Raw genomic sequence first — 16471 nt, forward strand, 5'->3', positions numbered from 1 at the left:
TGTCTCGAGCACCTGCTTCTCTACCAGCCAACCCTTCAGTGGCAGCCAGGGCTTGTCTCTCCCACCTGCCATGGCCAACCTACCCTCACCCGCTTCCCTCTTCGCGGGCATCACCTGCCGTTTTCTTTCCCAAATAACACCAAACTCCAATAACACATTAAGAGTCTTTCTAAAAATATCTTTTTAAAAATGTCTTTCTAAAAATATCTTAGTGGGCACTCCCTTGTCGAGGCTGATACCTGGAGCCCTAACTTTACTGAGCACCCCTCCTCCCTAGGATAAAAATGAAAACAAAATGTCTGTGGTCTTGGCTTTCTGCCTCCTTTCTGATGTCTCCTGCCTCTTCTTTGCTGGCCCCTCCTTAGAATTATAAACAGCTTTCCCACTGCATTTAAGAAGAAAAATCTATACTGCTTACTGCGTCTGAAGACTACGGTACATAGCACTCTGGCTTTCACCGTTTTTTGGGGGGTGGGGGGAGGCAGACCACACCAGCAGCGCCTCATCTGGGCACATCTAGAGTTATGGAAGCTTGACTGCCCCATGTCCTCCTGCGGAGAGACCTTGAGAGGGCATCTGAAGGCTCTAACGGGGGAGTGCGGCGACTCACTTGCACTGGACTGGAGAGCGGGGAAGGTCACCGGAACAGCACAGAGCTTCACAAGGGGCTCATGGGGAGAGCCAAGGGAAGAAGGGGACTCCTGCCTACAGCCAGATCAGTGGAACCAACCCGGGCGATCATGGGATAACAGTTGTTGCAGCCAGATGGCCCGCACACCCTCTCCCTACTTTTCTGCAACCATCTTCCTCCCAATCTCCCTGTCACCCCCTGTGCTCTGGTCACGGTAGCCTCTTCCACAGCTTCGCGGATTGAATTCTTTCCATCGCAGGATTCTCACATACGCTGTTTCCTCCCCCTGGCCGTCTTTACTGAAAGGTTTTCCTTGCTCAGTCACTCCCTTACGAAGAGAGGGGCCATAAGCAGGAAATGGGTGGTGCAGAGAAGGTCACTTCATGCAGGAAAAGACTTGGGCATGGTCCAAGCAGCCCAGAAGGAAGCCAAGCTGCTGACTCGGTTGTGAGGGGTTCGCTGAGGATCCGGGAGGCAGGGCTCGGGGGGGGGGGGCGACCCTGCAGAGAGCTGGGGCAGGGACGCGAGTGAGATTGTGCCGGTGATGCAAACGTAAGACCGTTCTGAGTCACCCCTGCCGGGTCACCTTTGGAGAGACACAGCGACCCAGCGAGTTACACATTAACCCGGAACCAGGTCTCTGCAGATGTTACCCACACTTTCCTTCAGACACCCCACTTCTGTTTTCAATGACTCGTTAGAGTGTTCTCTTGCTCTAGACACTAAAGGTGAGTTGTTTTTGTTCGGAAACGTAAAGTGTTCATTAAGTCACTGCAAGAGTTCTCAGTCATTGATTCCGGGATATTTCTAACGAGGAGGACAAGCGGGGAGCGGCCCATGACGATGCCCTGGGAGCGGACCCAGGAGGAGTGGTTGAGTGTTACTGCTGGTCGCCCGCGATAACCCTGGAGTCCGGCTCCTCCCCTGTGACTGAGGCGTGTACATAGCTGACCTTGAAGGCCCTCCCATCCCATCCTCTCGTCTGTGGCTTCCTTTGCAGATGCTGAACTTAAATCTGTGCTTTAACCTGTTATCCCGATGTACCACAGACCATTTGTGTAGGCAAGAGGTCCCGTCTTAAGCAGAAGCAACAACTCCCTCACATCCCCAGAGTCTGAATCGGCCTTGAAACCGGAATACGTTCCGCGGAGCCGTGAGGTCCCGCTGGACGCCGGGCTTACTTGACTCCCTCTGCCTCTGCCTGGCGGTGTCATCCAGGGGACACGTACCTTACAAGGTAGGGGGGCTTCCACCGAAGCCAGGGAGCCGGGATAGGAAGATGACTTTGAAATCTTCAGATTAGTGACCATGTCTCTGAACAGTTATTATACTCAAGTGTTCTACTTGTCTGTAAACAGGAAAGGTCAGAAATGAAGGGGTGTCAGCGTAGGAATAAACTTTTCACTACGAAGTGCTGGGCTTCAGACGGTAAGCGCTCATGCAATATTATGCATTTTATGGTATTTATTCTAAAACTTCTGAATATAAAACATGGTCTATTATGAAGAACTAGAAAAACAAAACAAAATGAAACACCAGATACGTACCCTAGGACTTTGGTTACAAAGACTGTTGGATGGATCCGAGGATAGGAAGAGATAATGTGGTAATGTTCAGACAGTCGGTCTCTCTCTTTTTTTTTTCCCTGAGTCTGCCTGAAAACAAGCGTGACCTTTGTACAGTCCCTATGCTATAGGGTAGTGGTACTCCAAACGAGGCCACTGTGTGTTGGAGGAACCTTGTAAACATGTTCTGCAAATGCGAGGCGTCATCTAGGCTTCAGATAACTCAGCTAAGTTTCCCTCCCACTGAGAGCGGAGCTGCTTCTGCGCAGGAGACACGAGCTGCTGCGCACGCGGGGCCGGCAAGAGCAGTCAAGAGGTCAAACCAGCGCACACACAGACACACGCACACACAGACGCACACACACACAGACGCACACACACGCTGCATTCCACATACGACAGGTCTCGTGCGATAAGATGAGTTTAAAAGTTTATTTGGGTCTCTCACTGGACTGGACAAAGCCTTAGTGGGCAATCTCATGAGAAAGATACGGGGATTTTAGGCAGAAAGCTTTAGGAAAACTCAACAGTCAAGACACACACCAGAGCTGCTCCATTAAGCTCTTGAAAGAGCCTCGCAGAGAGCCGGACAAGGCAGGGAAGCTGATGGCGTCTTTCCGGTCCCTCCCAGCACCCACTCGGGCATGTCACCCACTGGCCGTGGGAGGCTGGGCAGGCACGTTGACTCTTGATCTCTTCTAGGGAGCAGAAGCGGTGGTGGCGCTTCCCTGCCTGCCTCAAAGGTGTCCGCGAGGACCCAGTGAGAAGCCAGACACAGGAACCCTTAAGCTCCTAAACGAGGACGCCATTTGCCATCAACACCCACTTGGGACTTGTCGATTCTGAAGCACACACGGTGGGCAAGTTCTGCGACCCTTCTCCAGAACTCGCGGGGGCCGCTGGGGTGCTTTCTCCAGCTGGAAACACCAGCAACAGGAAATCAAGTGTTTCTCTCTGGTTCTTGTCTGCAAGTTCTAGCCTACCCTCACTTTACTGACCCACGGCGGTGAGGGCACTTTCTAGACACCACTGAGTCCTGCGCTGAGCGTAGTCTCTGTCTAGGGCACGACAGAGCTGGCCAGCAGACCCAGAGCCGTGAAGTGCAGAGCTGTGGAGGCTGGAGGCCTCCAGAAAAGAACAAGTATGAATTGTCACACAAGCAACAGCAGCTCGACCACATGAACTGGTTTACATGCATTTTAGACAAATCAGTGAATGACGAACGTATCCAACTCTTAGGGGACAGAGATGCTCAGGAGATAAACAGCCGCCGCGCCTGGGTGCTTCTTCCATGCTCCGTGCAGTTAAACACGCCCTCCACATCTGACGTTCGCAGTCGCTGCTAACGCACAGGAGCGGAAGGATGCCATCTCCTCGCCCTCCGTCAGCTCTGAAGGCCGCGGGGCGGCTCCGTCCTGCTAAGGCACTTGGCTTCCTCGGGCGTTACTCCCGGGGGCAGATGCGTTTTTGTTAGAACAGGTTCCTCCTTGGAGAAAGCGCTGGAGCTCTCCGACAGGGGCCCTGACGCCACGGGCCACAGCAGGTTTATGGTGCTGACTACATGAGTGCGTCCTGGGGTCACGGTGGCCTTAGGTGAGCAATGCTGAGCGATGTAAGCAGAGCGGGCAACAGCTTCCTGCAATCTTCAAGTCACAGCATTTCCCTCAGCCCAGCCCTGAGGCAGCAGGAAACGTGAGTCACTGAGTCACGCGCCTTCACCGGCCCCTGCCTGGAGGGAGCATGAAGCTGGACTCACGGGTACTTCTCACCTAGAAAAGACGAATATTTGTAGGGCCTAGAAACGCACTCAAGAGGCTGCAAGTTGATGTTTTGAGTGTGCATATCTTAGCCTTTTCTTTTACTACTGCTGAAAAAAATCACCCAAAGATAGGCCAAACTTTCTACATTTCAAAGTAAATTTACAGAAGTCCCTCTGCTTTTTAAAACTGTGGTCATTTTCCAGTGACCTAAAAGTCAATGGTTAGCTCCCAAAATAAGTCTGCCAGACTTGTCTGCGGTGATCTAGAAGGTCTTGGACTTCTAATCCAGCCTCAGAATTCCCTGGTACACATGTGCTTTGGGTTCACAGCTCTGTAGTGAGATCCGTGAGGCAGCGAGTGACCGCCATCCCATTCGGCAGGTCAGCCCCTGCAAGGCCCTGTCCAGTGCTGGTCTGAGCTCTTCTGGTCTACCTTGTTTCCATCCCTCTGATTTTCCTCAGAGTCCTCTTTCTAAAACACAGGTGATCTTCCGTGAACTCGCCAGCAGAAACAAAGCCATGAGAGCATTCCCTGTGGCACGCACGTCGTGTGCTGCTTCAAGATCGGGGACGCGGGAGCCCTGTGTTCATCCTTGAGGCAACCCAGCCTTGCCTGAGTCATCCAGCAGATGGTAATCAGGTAACCTGGGAGTGGCATCTTGGCTCAGAAACCTGCTTAGGTTTTGACCTGTTGAATCCGTCTTTGCCTCTGAGAAATGATGCAATCTTTTAAACATTCTGGTTGGCATTTACTTCTTAAAAACAGCTTGGTGCATACACATGAGAGCCAGGCAGATCTGAGTTCAGACTCTCACTTCTCCAAGCTATGGGTTCTTGGACCCAGGCTGCTACTAACCCTCCACACTTCAGCTCCCTCCTCTGTGAGATGAGGAGCATCCCAGATGGTCTGAGGGTTGACTGGAGGACCCACATTAAAGCTCTTGGTCCCATCCCTGCTACTGAAGAAGCCTGGGAAGTGCCGGCCTCCCTCCTGATCTGAGGGGACAAGCTTCTTCCTGCAGAGCCAGACCCTCCCAGGTGCAGGGCTAAAACTGGGCTCCAGGTTCCTTCCCATCAGAGAGCCTTCTGGACCGCCCAGTCCCAAACGTATCATCTTCCCCACCACGCAGGAAACACCCTAAGCTGCCCTAATTGGACCTCAGTGTCCTCAGGGTGGGAGTCAAAGTGAAATGAAATGTGGCATCCACACGTGGCTTAGTAAAGGTTCCCTGTCTTAGGGTGTCCGACCTTCCCAACTTACTGCAGACTGAAATCCCTCCCAGGAAATGAACTCAGTGTTTACACCAGGAAGGAGGGAAACAGGACCAGCGGCTCACCTTACTAACACTCACCTGGAAATGCACTGGGCAGAGCTCAGAACAAACCCTGGACAGAGGAGGAGGGTCCGCGTTCCAGGACCCCGCACTCCAGGCAGCTCTGTGAGCTGGGATCTTGAGTACCCAGGGGACTTGGGAGGATGCATGCACGTGATCTCCACCATTCCCATCCAGGCTTCGCCCTCTGTGCTCCTGACCCAGTGCTCTGTGCCCACATGAACCTCCTCTTGTCGGCAACCCCCACATGCCTCCAGGGGAAAGAATGTGAGCCTGCGCTCAGGCACGTGCTTCCTTTCTGAGCTGTGGAGGCTGCCGTCCCGACTTGCAGCCTCAGAAGGAACATGACCCTGACGGCAATGTTAGCCTGGCTCTGCCCAGCCTGCTGCTCACCTCCACCGCCCAGAGACGGCTCTGGACACTGTTCAGAGGAGACACTGCCACTTCTCTGGGACTGACCTGCTCTGGCCTGCAGGTCCTGCTTATTTGCTGTGTGGCCTTTTTTTATTCTGTCCCTCTGTGAAGCAGACTTTCTCTCAAAGCCAGGGGAAGGCTTGCAGTCCCTTCCCGACAAGCTTCTGACGGAACACAGACCAAGCCCTAAGTCCCACCTGCAACGTTGGTCAGTTTGTCAGTTACCTGCTGTTTGTCAGTCTAGACTTCCACACGCCGTGACGCCCAGTTAGCAAGACTTGCTGGTGGCCATCCGAGGTGAAGGGTCTTCAGGGATTAAAATGAACCTCTCAGGGGGAAAGTGTCATTTACAATCGGCAGGTTTCCCTTCTCTCTTGCTTGCTTCTTTTAATATGGTTTGGACGTTTGAGTTCCATTTGTGGTCCAGACAGTCGGGCCACCACACAGAAACCATAAACCGGAATGGTCATATTGAAGTTTATAAATTAGGGTCACAGCACCACTTGGTCTGTCCATTTCCTTCCGCACCTTTCTTCCCTCCCTCCGTCGCTCCTTCCCTCCCTTCAGTGTGTCTTTGTCATCTGTCTGTCTCTCTACCATGCATGTCGTCATATCTACCTATCTATCCACCTCTCCGTCCTTATGGGATATCTGACCCCTCCAACAGTGTCAGCCCATCGTGGCAGGGAGCTTGGGGACTCCCCTGTGCCTCATGCAGCATTTGGCTCCTCAGTAAATGTGGGTGGGTGAATTGTGCTTGTTGTCGGAGAGGGCTGTCCTCGATGACTGTCCACACCGCTCGGGAGCACAGACGTTCCCCTACCACCAGCAGGTGGACAGCAGAACAGGGGTTAGCTGGCAGTGCGGTGTCCTGTTCTGGCACTTGTAACTAAGAGTCCTCCTTAAGCTAAAAACTGACCAGACCTCAGGTTACACTGAGACCAAAATCCAGGTCTTTCCAGTTCTGTTCCTATGGTTCAGGAAACTAATTAGTAATTAACTAATTAATTACTAGTTACTTTCTCTAAGGAAATTAATATTCTATTTTGACCTAAAGATGAATAGATATTAATGGTTTAATACATTCTCCCTTTCAGATAGAATTCTAATTTTATGATAATTTCCAAGGAGATAACACGAGGACGATGGAAGGATTTGGGTATTGTAGCAGACGTAATGAAGAAAGCATCATTGGGGAGGAACCCATTTTTTGGTGTGTCTGTAATTTCCCTCTGCACTGCTCCCTGATACTTCTGTGGCCAGAATGATAAGCTTGCTTGAGAACTCAATTTCCTTCTTGTTCAGTGTTTCCAACCCGGACAGTCCAAATACATAGGTCCATCTCATTACTCAAAGTGCAACGTTTAAACACCTCACTTCAAGTGTTGCCTCTGTTTTGCTGAATTTTCCCAAAGGGTAACGGAAAGGTAAGAACTCGGGTTTACCTGAAGGAAGGACCTGGCAGCGGCTGTGTGATCGGGACTGTTTCTAGAGCTACCTAGGACCACTCCTAGTGTGCCTGGGGGGCTGTCCATTGTCTTCATGGAAATGCAGAGCAGTTCCTTTCCTCTCCAAAGAATGCCTGCCTTTAGAGGCTGGCCCAGGTTTGGGCAGAAGCCACGAAGGACTGATAAGGAAGCCAGCTGACCTCAGCACGGCTGGGTTTCGAGATCCAGCCGCACTTCCTGCCTCGCTCCAACCTCTCTAGTCTGAGCAGATGCTGAGAGCAAACTTGGTGTTCATAGTTTGCCTTCAAACTCTTCAATCTCTGATGAATTAACTAACACGAGAGGTTATAAACTGTGCTTTCTTATTTATCTTTGTGCCCATTTTCCAATATGATATTAATAAAGATGGGCAAAAAATATTATTAAGCAAAAGACTGATGAAACAAGAAAGACAATGTGCTCAATACCCCAGACTGTTTTGACTGCATTCACTCTGGGGGGAGCCGCAGACTTCCCCGCCCTCTGACTCGCCTACACCGGACTGGCCTACGAGGCTTCCTCATTTTGGCTGATCTGACACCGGGAGAAAGGGAGACCACAGGAGTGGTGACTACAATATGCACACTCTAGCTTCTGTGTCTCTGTCATGGATTCATAACCAGAATAAATGAGAAAAATACTGTATTTCTTTAACACAGAACACACCACTGCAGTCTAGTTGCAGGTGATGCTTACGAGAGGAAACAGTCCCCGGGGCCTGGTGTTCTGTGGCGTCACCAGCCGTGACCATGGCACTGAACTCTGGACCTACTGCAAAGGGCGATGTCTCATAAAGCCTTCTTCTTCCTCCGGTGCCAGTGACCAGTGCTTTGAGAGAATATACACACAGCGAGGAAACTTTACAGTGACCCAAATACCTCTCAGAGGCACGGCTTATCTGTAGCCATGTATCAGAGAAATGGACACTCTCTAGCTATTTTTCTTGCTTTATCAACAACTCTTTCTTTTCATTGTGTTTGATCATTTTAGTTTACATGCTATTCTTTCATGAACAAATGAAACTACTTCATAGCAGTAAGCATTGCTATCCTTGGGAAAAACAATTACAAGATTTGTTTTCAGACCAAGCTTCAAAGCTGGATGTTCTCAAAGTCACTCAGCAAACTGGGGTCATTCAGGATTAAGCAGGGACTTCTCACCTGCACCCACACACACACGTGGGACCTGACCCTGAGGCATGAGTCTTAGCGGAGGAAAGGGGGCATCACTGGTCCTGCTGGAGCCCGGGGACGTCCTGTTCCTCCTCTTCGCAGCCGCCTCTGAGATCTGCTTCTGAACTCCCTGCGGCTGAATTCCTCCCCGTACCTCCTCGGACGCACAGATGCTTCCGGAAGCTTGTCTGTATGTATGTTTATCTGTTGTCTGAATCATGAGTCTGCACTATTCCGATCTAAGGCAAATATGACGCAAGTTCGGTTCACCTTGAGAGTAGAAAGGCACAAAACAGGTTTGCCCGAAGCACTGACATGTACAATTACTTAAATAAGGGAATGGGCATATGTGAAGACCCTTAAAAACCTCTCATCTTTGACAAAACTAACTGCAATCCATTGAACCCTAAAATAGCAGCCTTTTGAGAGGAACAACTGGGGGAAATTCTTAAAGCAGGGATCTATGGTCTTTAAATAGAGCCTACGATGAGAAAGGTACATCGGGGCCAAAAGAGGCTCCAAAAATCCCTCCGTGTGACTTGTTTGGAAACAAATCACTACGGTACATGGGGCAGGGAGCCCTGTGCTTACAGACAGGAGTGGGACATCCAATGAAACGACACACACAAACACAAGCGCGGAGAAAATGATGGAAACTGATGAAAACTAAAACCATACGATGTTAAGGCAAACTATCTAAACACCAGTAACTGTAAAAAAAAAGAAGAAGAAGAAGAAGCCCAAAGACCCCCTCACAGTAGAAGTTACAGAAATAGAACACAACATTAAACCAGTACATGAACACATCAAAATGCATTGGTTTATAAAATGTTCTACCACTGAGAAACCATTTTTCTCCCCTCCATACTCTTCTCCACAAAATGTTGCTCTTGAGGACGTGTATTTCATTAAAACACAGCAGGCTTTGGAAGGGGCACTGGGTTACAAAGTCTTCTGGGTTGTCGTCACGGATATAAAATTTCTCTCCACAGGCTCTAAATCTGAGATCTACGTGTTCTGGGTGTGAGGAGTGGGCGAGGGTCACAGTAACTCCCTCCCCGCGGGGTTCTGATCCTGGAGAAGCCAGTGCCCTGGGGCTGCCCCTCACCTCAGACACATCCTGGGCAGAAAAGGGTGAGCTGGTGCCGAACCGGGGATGACTGCGTGATCCCGGAGGTGGGGCTCAGACAGATGGGCGGGGTGTGCTGTGTGGACCCTGGGCTCTCCCTGCTCTGGGCAGTTGGGGAACCAGAGCCCTGTGGAGGTGCGCTGCCATGCTGGCAGGGAAAGGAGCTCCTAGGTCTCCTGCCAGCTCCCAAATAGGCATTTTCAGCAGTCTCAACACCAGCTTCCCTTCCAACGGCACGTGCACACGTCTGCCACCCGCTGGGAGTGGCATTACTAAAATTACTTTAGGAGTACTTTCTGCAGTTTTGGTGGCAGTGATGCTCAGAACGGAGACGTCCGTGAGAGCGTGTGACTGTGTTTGCTCTCCGCCACCCACACTGCTGAAGTACAACACACTTCTCACGGCTACGGAACTTTGGTTTAGTTGGGGCCAAACAGCCCAGACTGATGAAACGCAGTAAATGCTATGGTGTCCGTGCTTGACTTTCTGACTCTTCGCCTTCTTTTCTTTTTAAAATCAATTTAAATATCATTAAAATGCATCATGGTACCTCTTTGTCACCAAGTCAGTCAGACAGAGAGCCCTGAAAACATTTCCAAGAAGCCTTCCCTCCTCTGCTGCCCTCTGGGAGCAAGACCAGATCCAGCTCAAACAAGAAACTGTCTCCCCGAGCACAGCTGTCTTAACAGCTACAACTCGGCTCATTTCCAAGTTCCAGGTCCCCTTTCTCCACCGCGTTTCAAACCTTCTGAACTGTGTACGTCTCTTCTGTGGGTGCTTCATTCCCAGGAAAGCAGTAGCTGTGTGGTCACCTGGGTGCACGGGACAAGTCCTGTGGCCTGAGGATGGCCCCGGGTCCCCAGTCATCCAGGACATACTTCACAGAGCCCCCACAGTCTGGAGGCCTCGCTTCCTGCGGAGTAAGGAAAAAGCAGTGAACCAACACGTCAGTCTAGGCCGAGGTTGTACCACAAGCTCTGGTCCCCGCAGTCTTTGGTTCTGTGGTACCTTCTGCATTTTAAACTCTGAAAAGAAGTCGGCAGCCTTAGCAAAGACAGCTATCTGGTTTCTGCAGCAGAAGAAACATCTCCCTGAGGCCTTTTTCTGGACTTTTTAAGTTTCCGTTTGCCTCCAGCTCACGGGACAGTGAGAAAAGTGATCTCTCTCGTCGGCCAGGCCGCTGCTCACCACAGAGCGGGACGACACACTGAAAACAAGGCAGCGGTCCAGATACATATGAGAAGGCAAACGGGTTCCACCCGCTCCACACACAAATCTCTCTGAAAGGCCCAGAGGCCCGCCTGAAGACAGAGAAGAGCGGCCTTCTAGCCGCTTGTTCCCTGAAAATCCGCTCTCACATGGTGCCTGGAGAGCCTCCAGCGAGTCCAAATGAAAGGAGCAGGAAGTCAGGAGCATCACAGTTTGTCCCGTCCCCCAGGGCCTCTTTGCAAACAATGAGACACGCTCTACCCTACCAGCTTATAGGGCGTGTCTACGGGTGCTCCGTCTTGTATCTAAGAGAAATGAGAAATGTGAGAATTTCTGAGCTTTTTGCCATGAAATTGAACAACATTCATCCCTAATTAGCCCAAAGAACACGTTACCGTTCTGTTGCAATAACACTAACATCAGTAACTTCTGATTCTACAGGAAAGACAGGACACCAGAGAGACTAAGTCTGGGCAACCCCACTGTTGTAATGAACCGAAGGACAGACTCGCACCAGCAGTGAAGCCGAGTCCTCAGGCGTCACGCACTGGGGTGCAGAACGCCACGATCCCCCAGGAACTACCACTCAAGGACCCCCGGCGGGCTTGCACACAGACCCTGTGAGCTATTCTCTAGCCCGGAGAGCATCAATTTTGAAAAGCATTTTTACTTTACATGACTTTGAACTTATTTAATTTTGGATGGGATATTTTTATTTTAATTTATCTCTATTTACCCAAGGAACAAAGGCCTCTCTATAAAATATATTTGTTTTCCTTTCCACTTAGAAAGTACACATTTGTTCATCTCAGATTTTCTGAATTTTTCATGGAATCCTGAAATGAATATATATGGATTCTGGCACAAATATTGTGATAAACTAAAGGAAAACTACTCTCTTGAATTCTTGCTTCCACAGCTTCCAGAAGTTACGAAACGCCCTGTGAGGACAGTCAGCTGCCGTTCTGTTCGAGCTGCCGGCTGACCCTCGCCAGGGCCGGTGGCGGCTGCCACCTCTGTGCTTTGGCTGCTGCTCTCTCTGCTGGCTTTTCCCCTGACGAGACTGCCTGCCACCCGGGTGTGCTGCGCTGAGTGGCTGTGGTCATACCAGACATCGCACAGTCGCGCTGAGCTGGACAAAGCCCAGGGGAGCTCACTTCCGCCAAGACCACAGAAGGAGCCAGCCTTGGGGTCTCTTGTAATGAATTTCAAAGAAGGCGAACGACAGTTTTAATGGAGCAAATCTGTGACGCAAATGTTAACAGTGCTGGTGACAGGCAATGACACACAGCAGCAGCGGGCTCCGGGTCACATCGTCTCCCTTCTCTGAGCACAAACAAACAGCTCGGAAGGCAGAGGACACTGTCTTCCACTGGAACCAGCAGGATTAAGGGAGAGGGAAACCTCTACTCTCCCGCAAAGATTCATGCTGGCGGTTTCCTAACCCTTCTGTCACTTTTCCTCTTGCCTCAACTACTTTTCTTTGTCATAAAAGTGTATGTTCTCGGGCGCATGGGTGGCTCAGTTGGTTAAGCAACTGCCTTCAGCTCAGGTCATGGTCCCAGTGTCCTGGAATCAAGTCCCACATCGGGCTCCCAGCTCCATGGGAAGTCTGCTTCTCCCTCTGACCTCCCCTCTCGTGCTCTCTCTAACTCTGCCTCTCTCTCTCTCTCTCAAAATAAATAAAAATCTTTAACAAAAAGTGTATGTTCTCATAACCTAACCCAACTTCTTGATTCTTCTTAGGCTCAAACCTAAAAGGGGCTTCGAAGGGTTAATTCCTAGAGGGAACCTTAAACTCTCCGGCAGGTCCCAGCTTTGACCCTGGAGCCTGGAGAAGAGGTGCTGGGTCTGCAGGGTCGGAAGGGAGCGTGTCGGTTTTCACGCTGTCAGGGTTTAAACTGCTTTCTTTGTGCATCATCTCATTACCCTGGTTCTGTTTATACCAGCGATTCTACCTCCCCTTTGTGCCAAAAGTACAGCACAAAGCTGGGAACCTGAAGGGAACTTAGTTTAAGTTCACATACCCAATAGGAAATGGGCTTCTGGGGCGCCTGGGTGGCTCAGTGGTTAAAGCCTCTGCCTTCGGCTCAGGTCATGATCCAGGGTCCTGGGATCGAGCCCCACATCGGGCTCTCTGCTCGGCGGGGAGCCTGCTTCCTCCTCCCTCTCTGCCTGCCTCCCTGCCTACTTGTGATATCTGTCTGTCAAATAAATAAATAAAATGTTTAAAAAAAGAAAAGAAAAAGAAAATGGTCTTCTGTTTTCTTTTTCCAGGCTCCAATCATAAAACACGGACACACAGATTATTAACTATACAGAATCAAAAAGAATAGAGGTCGGAAACTATCCGCCTCCCTGCCTTCATGTTATGGGCAATGGGAGGCTAAGGCGGAGGAGGGATTACTAATGGAAGACGCTCCCTGTTCCCCCGCTTTAGTGCTCTGTCTACTGGACCATGTCCCTCTGGAACGCGGCCATTCCCACAACTTTCCTCCTTGACACTGAGGCGGTCGTGGTGGCTTGGGGGACTGTACTCACCTCAGTTTCAAAACCAGTTTGTGAAAAGCTAACGTGCTGTTATTTTTAATTTAAACGTCGACTGCCTATGTAGATTCTAAGGCTGGTGAAAAATGCAATATTCTATAAACTATACAGAAAAAAGGTCATGATTCTTCTGAATCCAGTCGATTTCTCCTTGTTAATTTTCAAGTCTGTACTTAGGCCATGGACACTCCAGGAAGTGAGGCCTTTGCCCACTCAGTCTTCCAACAGGTGAGCTGGGCGCAATCACGCCTTGCAGTGGCCTCCCCACTCTGAAGACTGATACCAGGTCTTTGATTAGTTTGTGTCAGAGGCAGACAAAATACGTGCATCTCGTGAATTTTGTTTTAATCTATAGCAAGTTGTCATTGAAGGGAAAGAGAAAAATTATGGTGCAGTGTTTAAATCCTTGGTTCCTAAGGAGAACCCCCAAAAAGGTACCTTCTCTTCTCCCTTCTCTACCCCCAAAATGCCCTCTCCACATGTTCCTGGAAGTAAGAGTAGAGGTCACTAAGGATAAGCATTCCTCAGTTCCTCAGTGAAAAAGAACTTGAGATCAACCCTGTGCTACTGGTGTCCAGGGGGAAGAGATTTATCCCCCGCACGATCACATGAGGTACATAAGCCACTGAATCCTGGCCCGGCCGAGTTCTCAAACACCAGCAACCACCGGGTCAGTTCAACAAAGTGCTGTTCGTTCTTGCGAACTGAGACTCTCCTTGGAAAGCTCTCAAGACATCTCAAACAAAACACAGCCACATGGAACCTGTGCGGCTGTATGAACGCCAAACTGGTAAATTCTGTAAAGAAGTTCTCCCTCTCTGCCAGGTTTGATGAGGGCCTCCAGCAAGGAGCTCAGAGCCTTCTGTCATGCCAGAGGGGGTTGTCTGTCCCACTCTAGAGCTACAGGTGGACCAGAACGCTCTGATCCGACCTCAGGATGCCCCCAGGTCAATCCACACAGCCCCTAGGGCTCTCAGGCTATTTTCAAGGTGAGAAATCACAGCAGGGGTACAAACTGCTCTCTGAACATTTCCTAACTCTAACTTCTCCTCTTCTCAGACTACATGTCCAGGCAGTTAGAAGCAAAACACTCAAAAGAAAGGGTTCTGTCCCTGCAGGGGACCTGGACTGATGGCCCTTCTGCTCTTTCAGCAGCAGAAAGGTCCCTTGGGCGCACGAGCCTCCGGGTCTTCATATCTAGGGTCCCTGGCAACGTCAGAGGGCTGGATCCATCCCGCTCGGCCACACTCACCAAGCCCTCACAGGGGCGCACACACAAAGACACCCCTGCTGGGCTTTCCGGATGCACACCTGGGGTCCAGGTCCCCGCAGAGCACGAGCGATCACGCGGGGCCCTGCAGCGCCTGGCCCGGCTTCTCCCTGGCCTTCCTGCAGGTGTACAGCCACTTGATGATGCGGGCGTTCCTCTCGACCACCGAGGTGGTGCTGGGCACCTGCTCCGCCAGCTCGTCCTCCTGCAGCCCCGCGTCGCCGCCGCTCTGCCGGGAGAAGCCGCTGTCGGAGGTGGCGACGCTCACGCTGCGGACCTTGAGAGTGACGCGGTCCGATCCCGCGGAGAAGTTCTCCCTCCCGAGGGCTTCCACGACCTCCGGTTCCAGGCCGCAGAACTGGAAGAAGGTGTCCCATTCGGCCAAGGACGCAGAGTAGCGGGCGCTGAGGTCTGACTGCGACCGCTGCAGCCCCCCGCGCCTCGAGCCTCGCAGCTCCGGGCCCCGGGGCGCAGCCGGCACTCGGGTGGGCGTCCCACAGGGTGCTGGGCGCGCCGGGGGCGCGGGAACGCCGGGGGCCGCGGAGGCCGCCGCAGAGCCGGGCTTGGACGGGACAGGCTCCTCGCGCCTGGCCCCGATCTCCTCTCCCACCCGGGGCATCTCGGAGGGCGGCGACGTCTTGTCCTTGCCCGGGCCCTGGAAGAACTTCTTCACCAGGCCCGCCCTGGAGCTGTCGGGGCCCTGGCCTCGGACGAAGTCGCATTTCTGCCGGTAGATGATCAGCGAGTCGGGCCTCAGCGGCTTCCGAGCTATGGCCCTGCGCGCCACGGCACCGGGGACGCGAGGCGGAGGCCGAGGATCGCCCGCGGTCCCTTCGCTCGCCCCGGGGTTGCTGCCCGCGGCCGCGGGGCCCGCGCCGGCTCTCGGAGCGCCCCGCACGTACTTGGCGCGGTCGGCCGCCAGCCTCTCCACGGCGCTCCTGCGTGCGGGCCCCGCCGCGTCCCGGACCCTGGGGGCCGCGGGGTCCCGGGTCAGCAGTCGCTCGTTCTGGGGCGCGTCCAGGGCTGGCAGGGCTCGCATCTCGGGGCTCCGCCCGTGCTCCGCGCCCCGTGGAAACGCGCTCCGCCGGCGGCTCCTGCGCGTCCTTGGCCAGCTCCGAAGTCCGCGGGGTGGGGAATGGCGCGCGCCAGCGGCCCAGGTCCGGAGTCTGGCAGACCCGAGTCCGCACCTATCGGCGACCCGCCCCGGCTCCCCCCCACCGCGCCCCCGGCTCCGCCCCGCGCGCCCGCACCTCCTTCCCGGCACCGCTCCCGGGCCGGCCCCGCCCCCTTGCCGGGCTCCACCCCTACCTCCCGCCCGCCCGCCTCTCACCTCCCGCGGGGTCGGTGCGCCCCGTTCCCGCCCCGCACCCCGCTCGCGGCGGCGCCGCCAGGCTCCGGGTGGACCGCGGGGCGGACCGCGCCCAGGGCGCCGCGCACCCGGGAGGGGCTCTGCGGCGCGGGAAAGCCCGGGCTGTGCCCCAGGGCGGAGGAGCCGGAACTCCGAGCGGGTTCAGCCCCAGGCATCAGCCGCCTCGCCGCCAGGGTGCCTTGGGTCCCCGCTGGACGCTGGCACTTCCGGAATGGGGTAGGGACCCGGCGGTCCCCACCCCCCGGAGCAGGTGTCCTACGTCCTTTGAATTCTTAAAGGGACCTCGGCGTGTTTCGAAACTTCACTTGGCTCGATTTTCTAAGGTCTGCTCAGAGCACGTACTCTTACCAGAAAGGAAGCGGTTATGAAAGGAACGAAGACGCATCGCACCACAGGGTTAGGCTACGCGTGGGATAAAAGAGAATCTGGGAACACAGCAGGGACCAGCCATGGGCCAGCCCAGACCAGACCCCCAGGGGCAGAGACTCATGGGAAGAGCAGGCCGGTGGCAGAGGCGAGGCCCCAGGGAGTTGGGAAGAAACCCGACCAAAAACCCGGAATGTCTGCTAATTTTACTGTAAGCAG

At 53.0% G+C, this 16471-nt stretch overlaps 1 protein-coding gene and 1 long non-coding RNA gene across 7 annotated transcripts; one reads left to right on the top strand and one right to left on the bottom strand.

The window, feature by feature from the left end:
- Positions 1-1645: 1645 nt before the first annotated feature.
- On the top strand, positions 1646-9102 carry LOC123925826. Of its 2 annotated transcripts, XR_006815087.1 has the most exons (3): positions 1646-1868; positions 1990-2059; positions 2899-9102. It is a non-coding gene; the product is annotated as an uncharacterized LOC123925826 (long non-coding RNA). The 2 variants fall into 2 exon arrangements; XR_006815088.1 differs by lacking the exon at positions 1990-2059.
- FAM110C (family with sequence similarity 110 member C) lies at positions 8156-15829 on the bottom strand. 5 transcript variants are annotated; one of them, XR_006815086.1, is made up of 3 exons: positions 14500-15829; positions 10500-11005; positions 8156-10404 (listed from the first exon to the last, which is right to left on the bottom strand). XR_006815086.1 is itself a non-coding variant. In XM_045979372.1 (2 exons), exon 1 carries the CDS (start codon positions 15554-15556, stop codon positions 14591-14593), a length of 966 nt encoding a protein of 321 aa, XP_045835328.1. In that variant the 5' UTR covers positions 15557-15829; the 3' UTR covers positions 8156-10404; positions 14559-14590. The 5 variants fall into 5 exon arrangements, 2 of the variants coding, with proteins under 2 accessions (XP_045835328.1, XP_045835329.1); XR_006815085.1 differs by lacking the exon at positions 10500-11005; XR_006815084.1 differs by having other exon boundaries at positions 8156-11005.
- Positions 15830-16471: the final 642 nt, after the last annotated feature.

The sequence above is a fragment of the Meles meles genome, chromosome 15, assembly GCF_922984935.1.
Source record: "Meles meles chromosome 15, mMelMel3.1 paternal haplotype, whole genome shotgun sequence".
NCBI lineage: Eukaryota > Metazoa > Chordata > Mammalia > Carnivora > Mustelidae > Meles > Meles meles.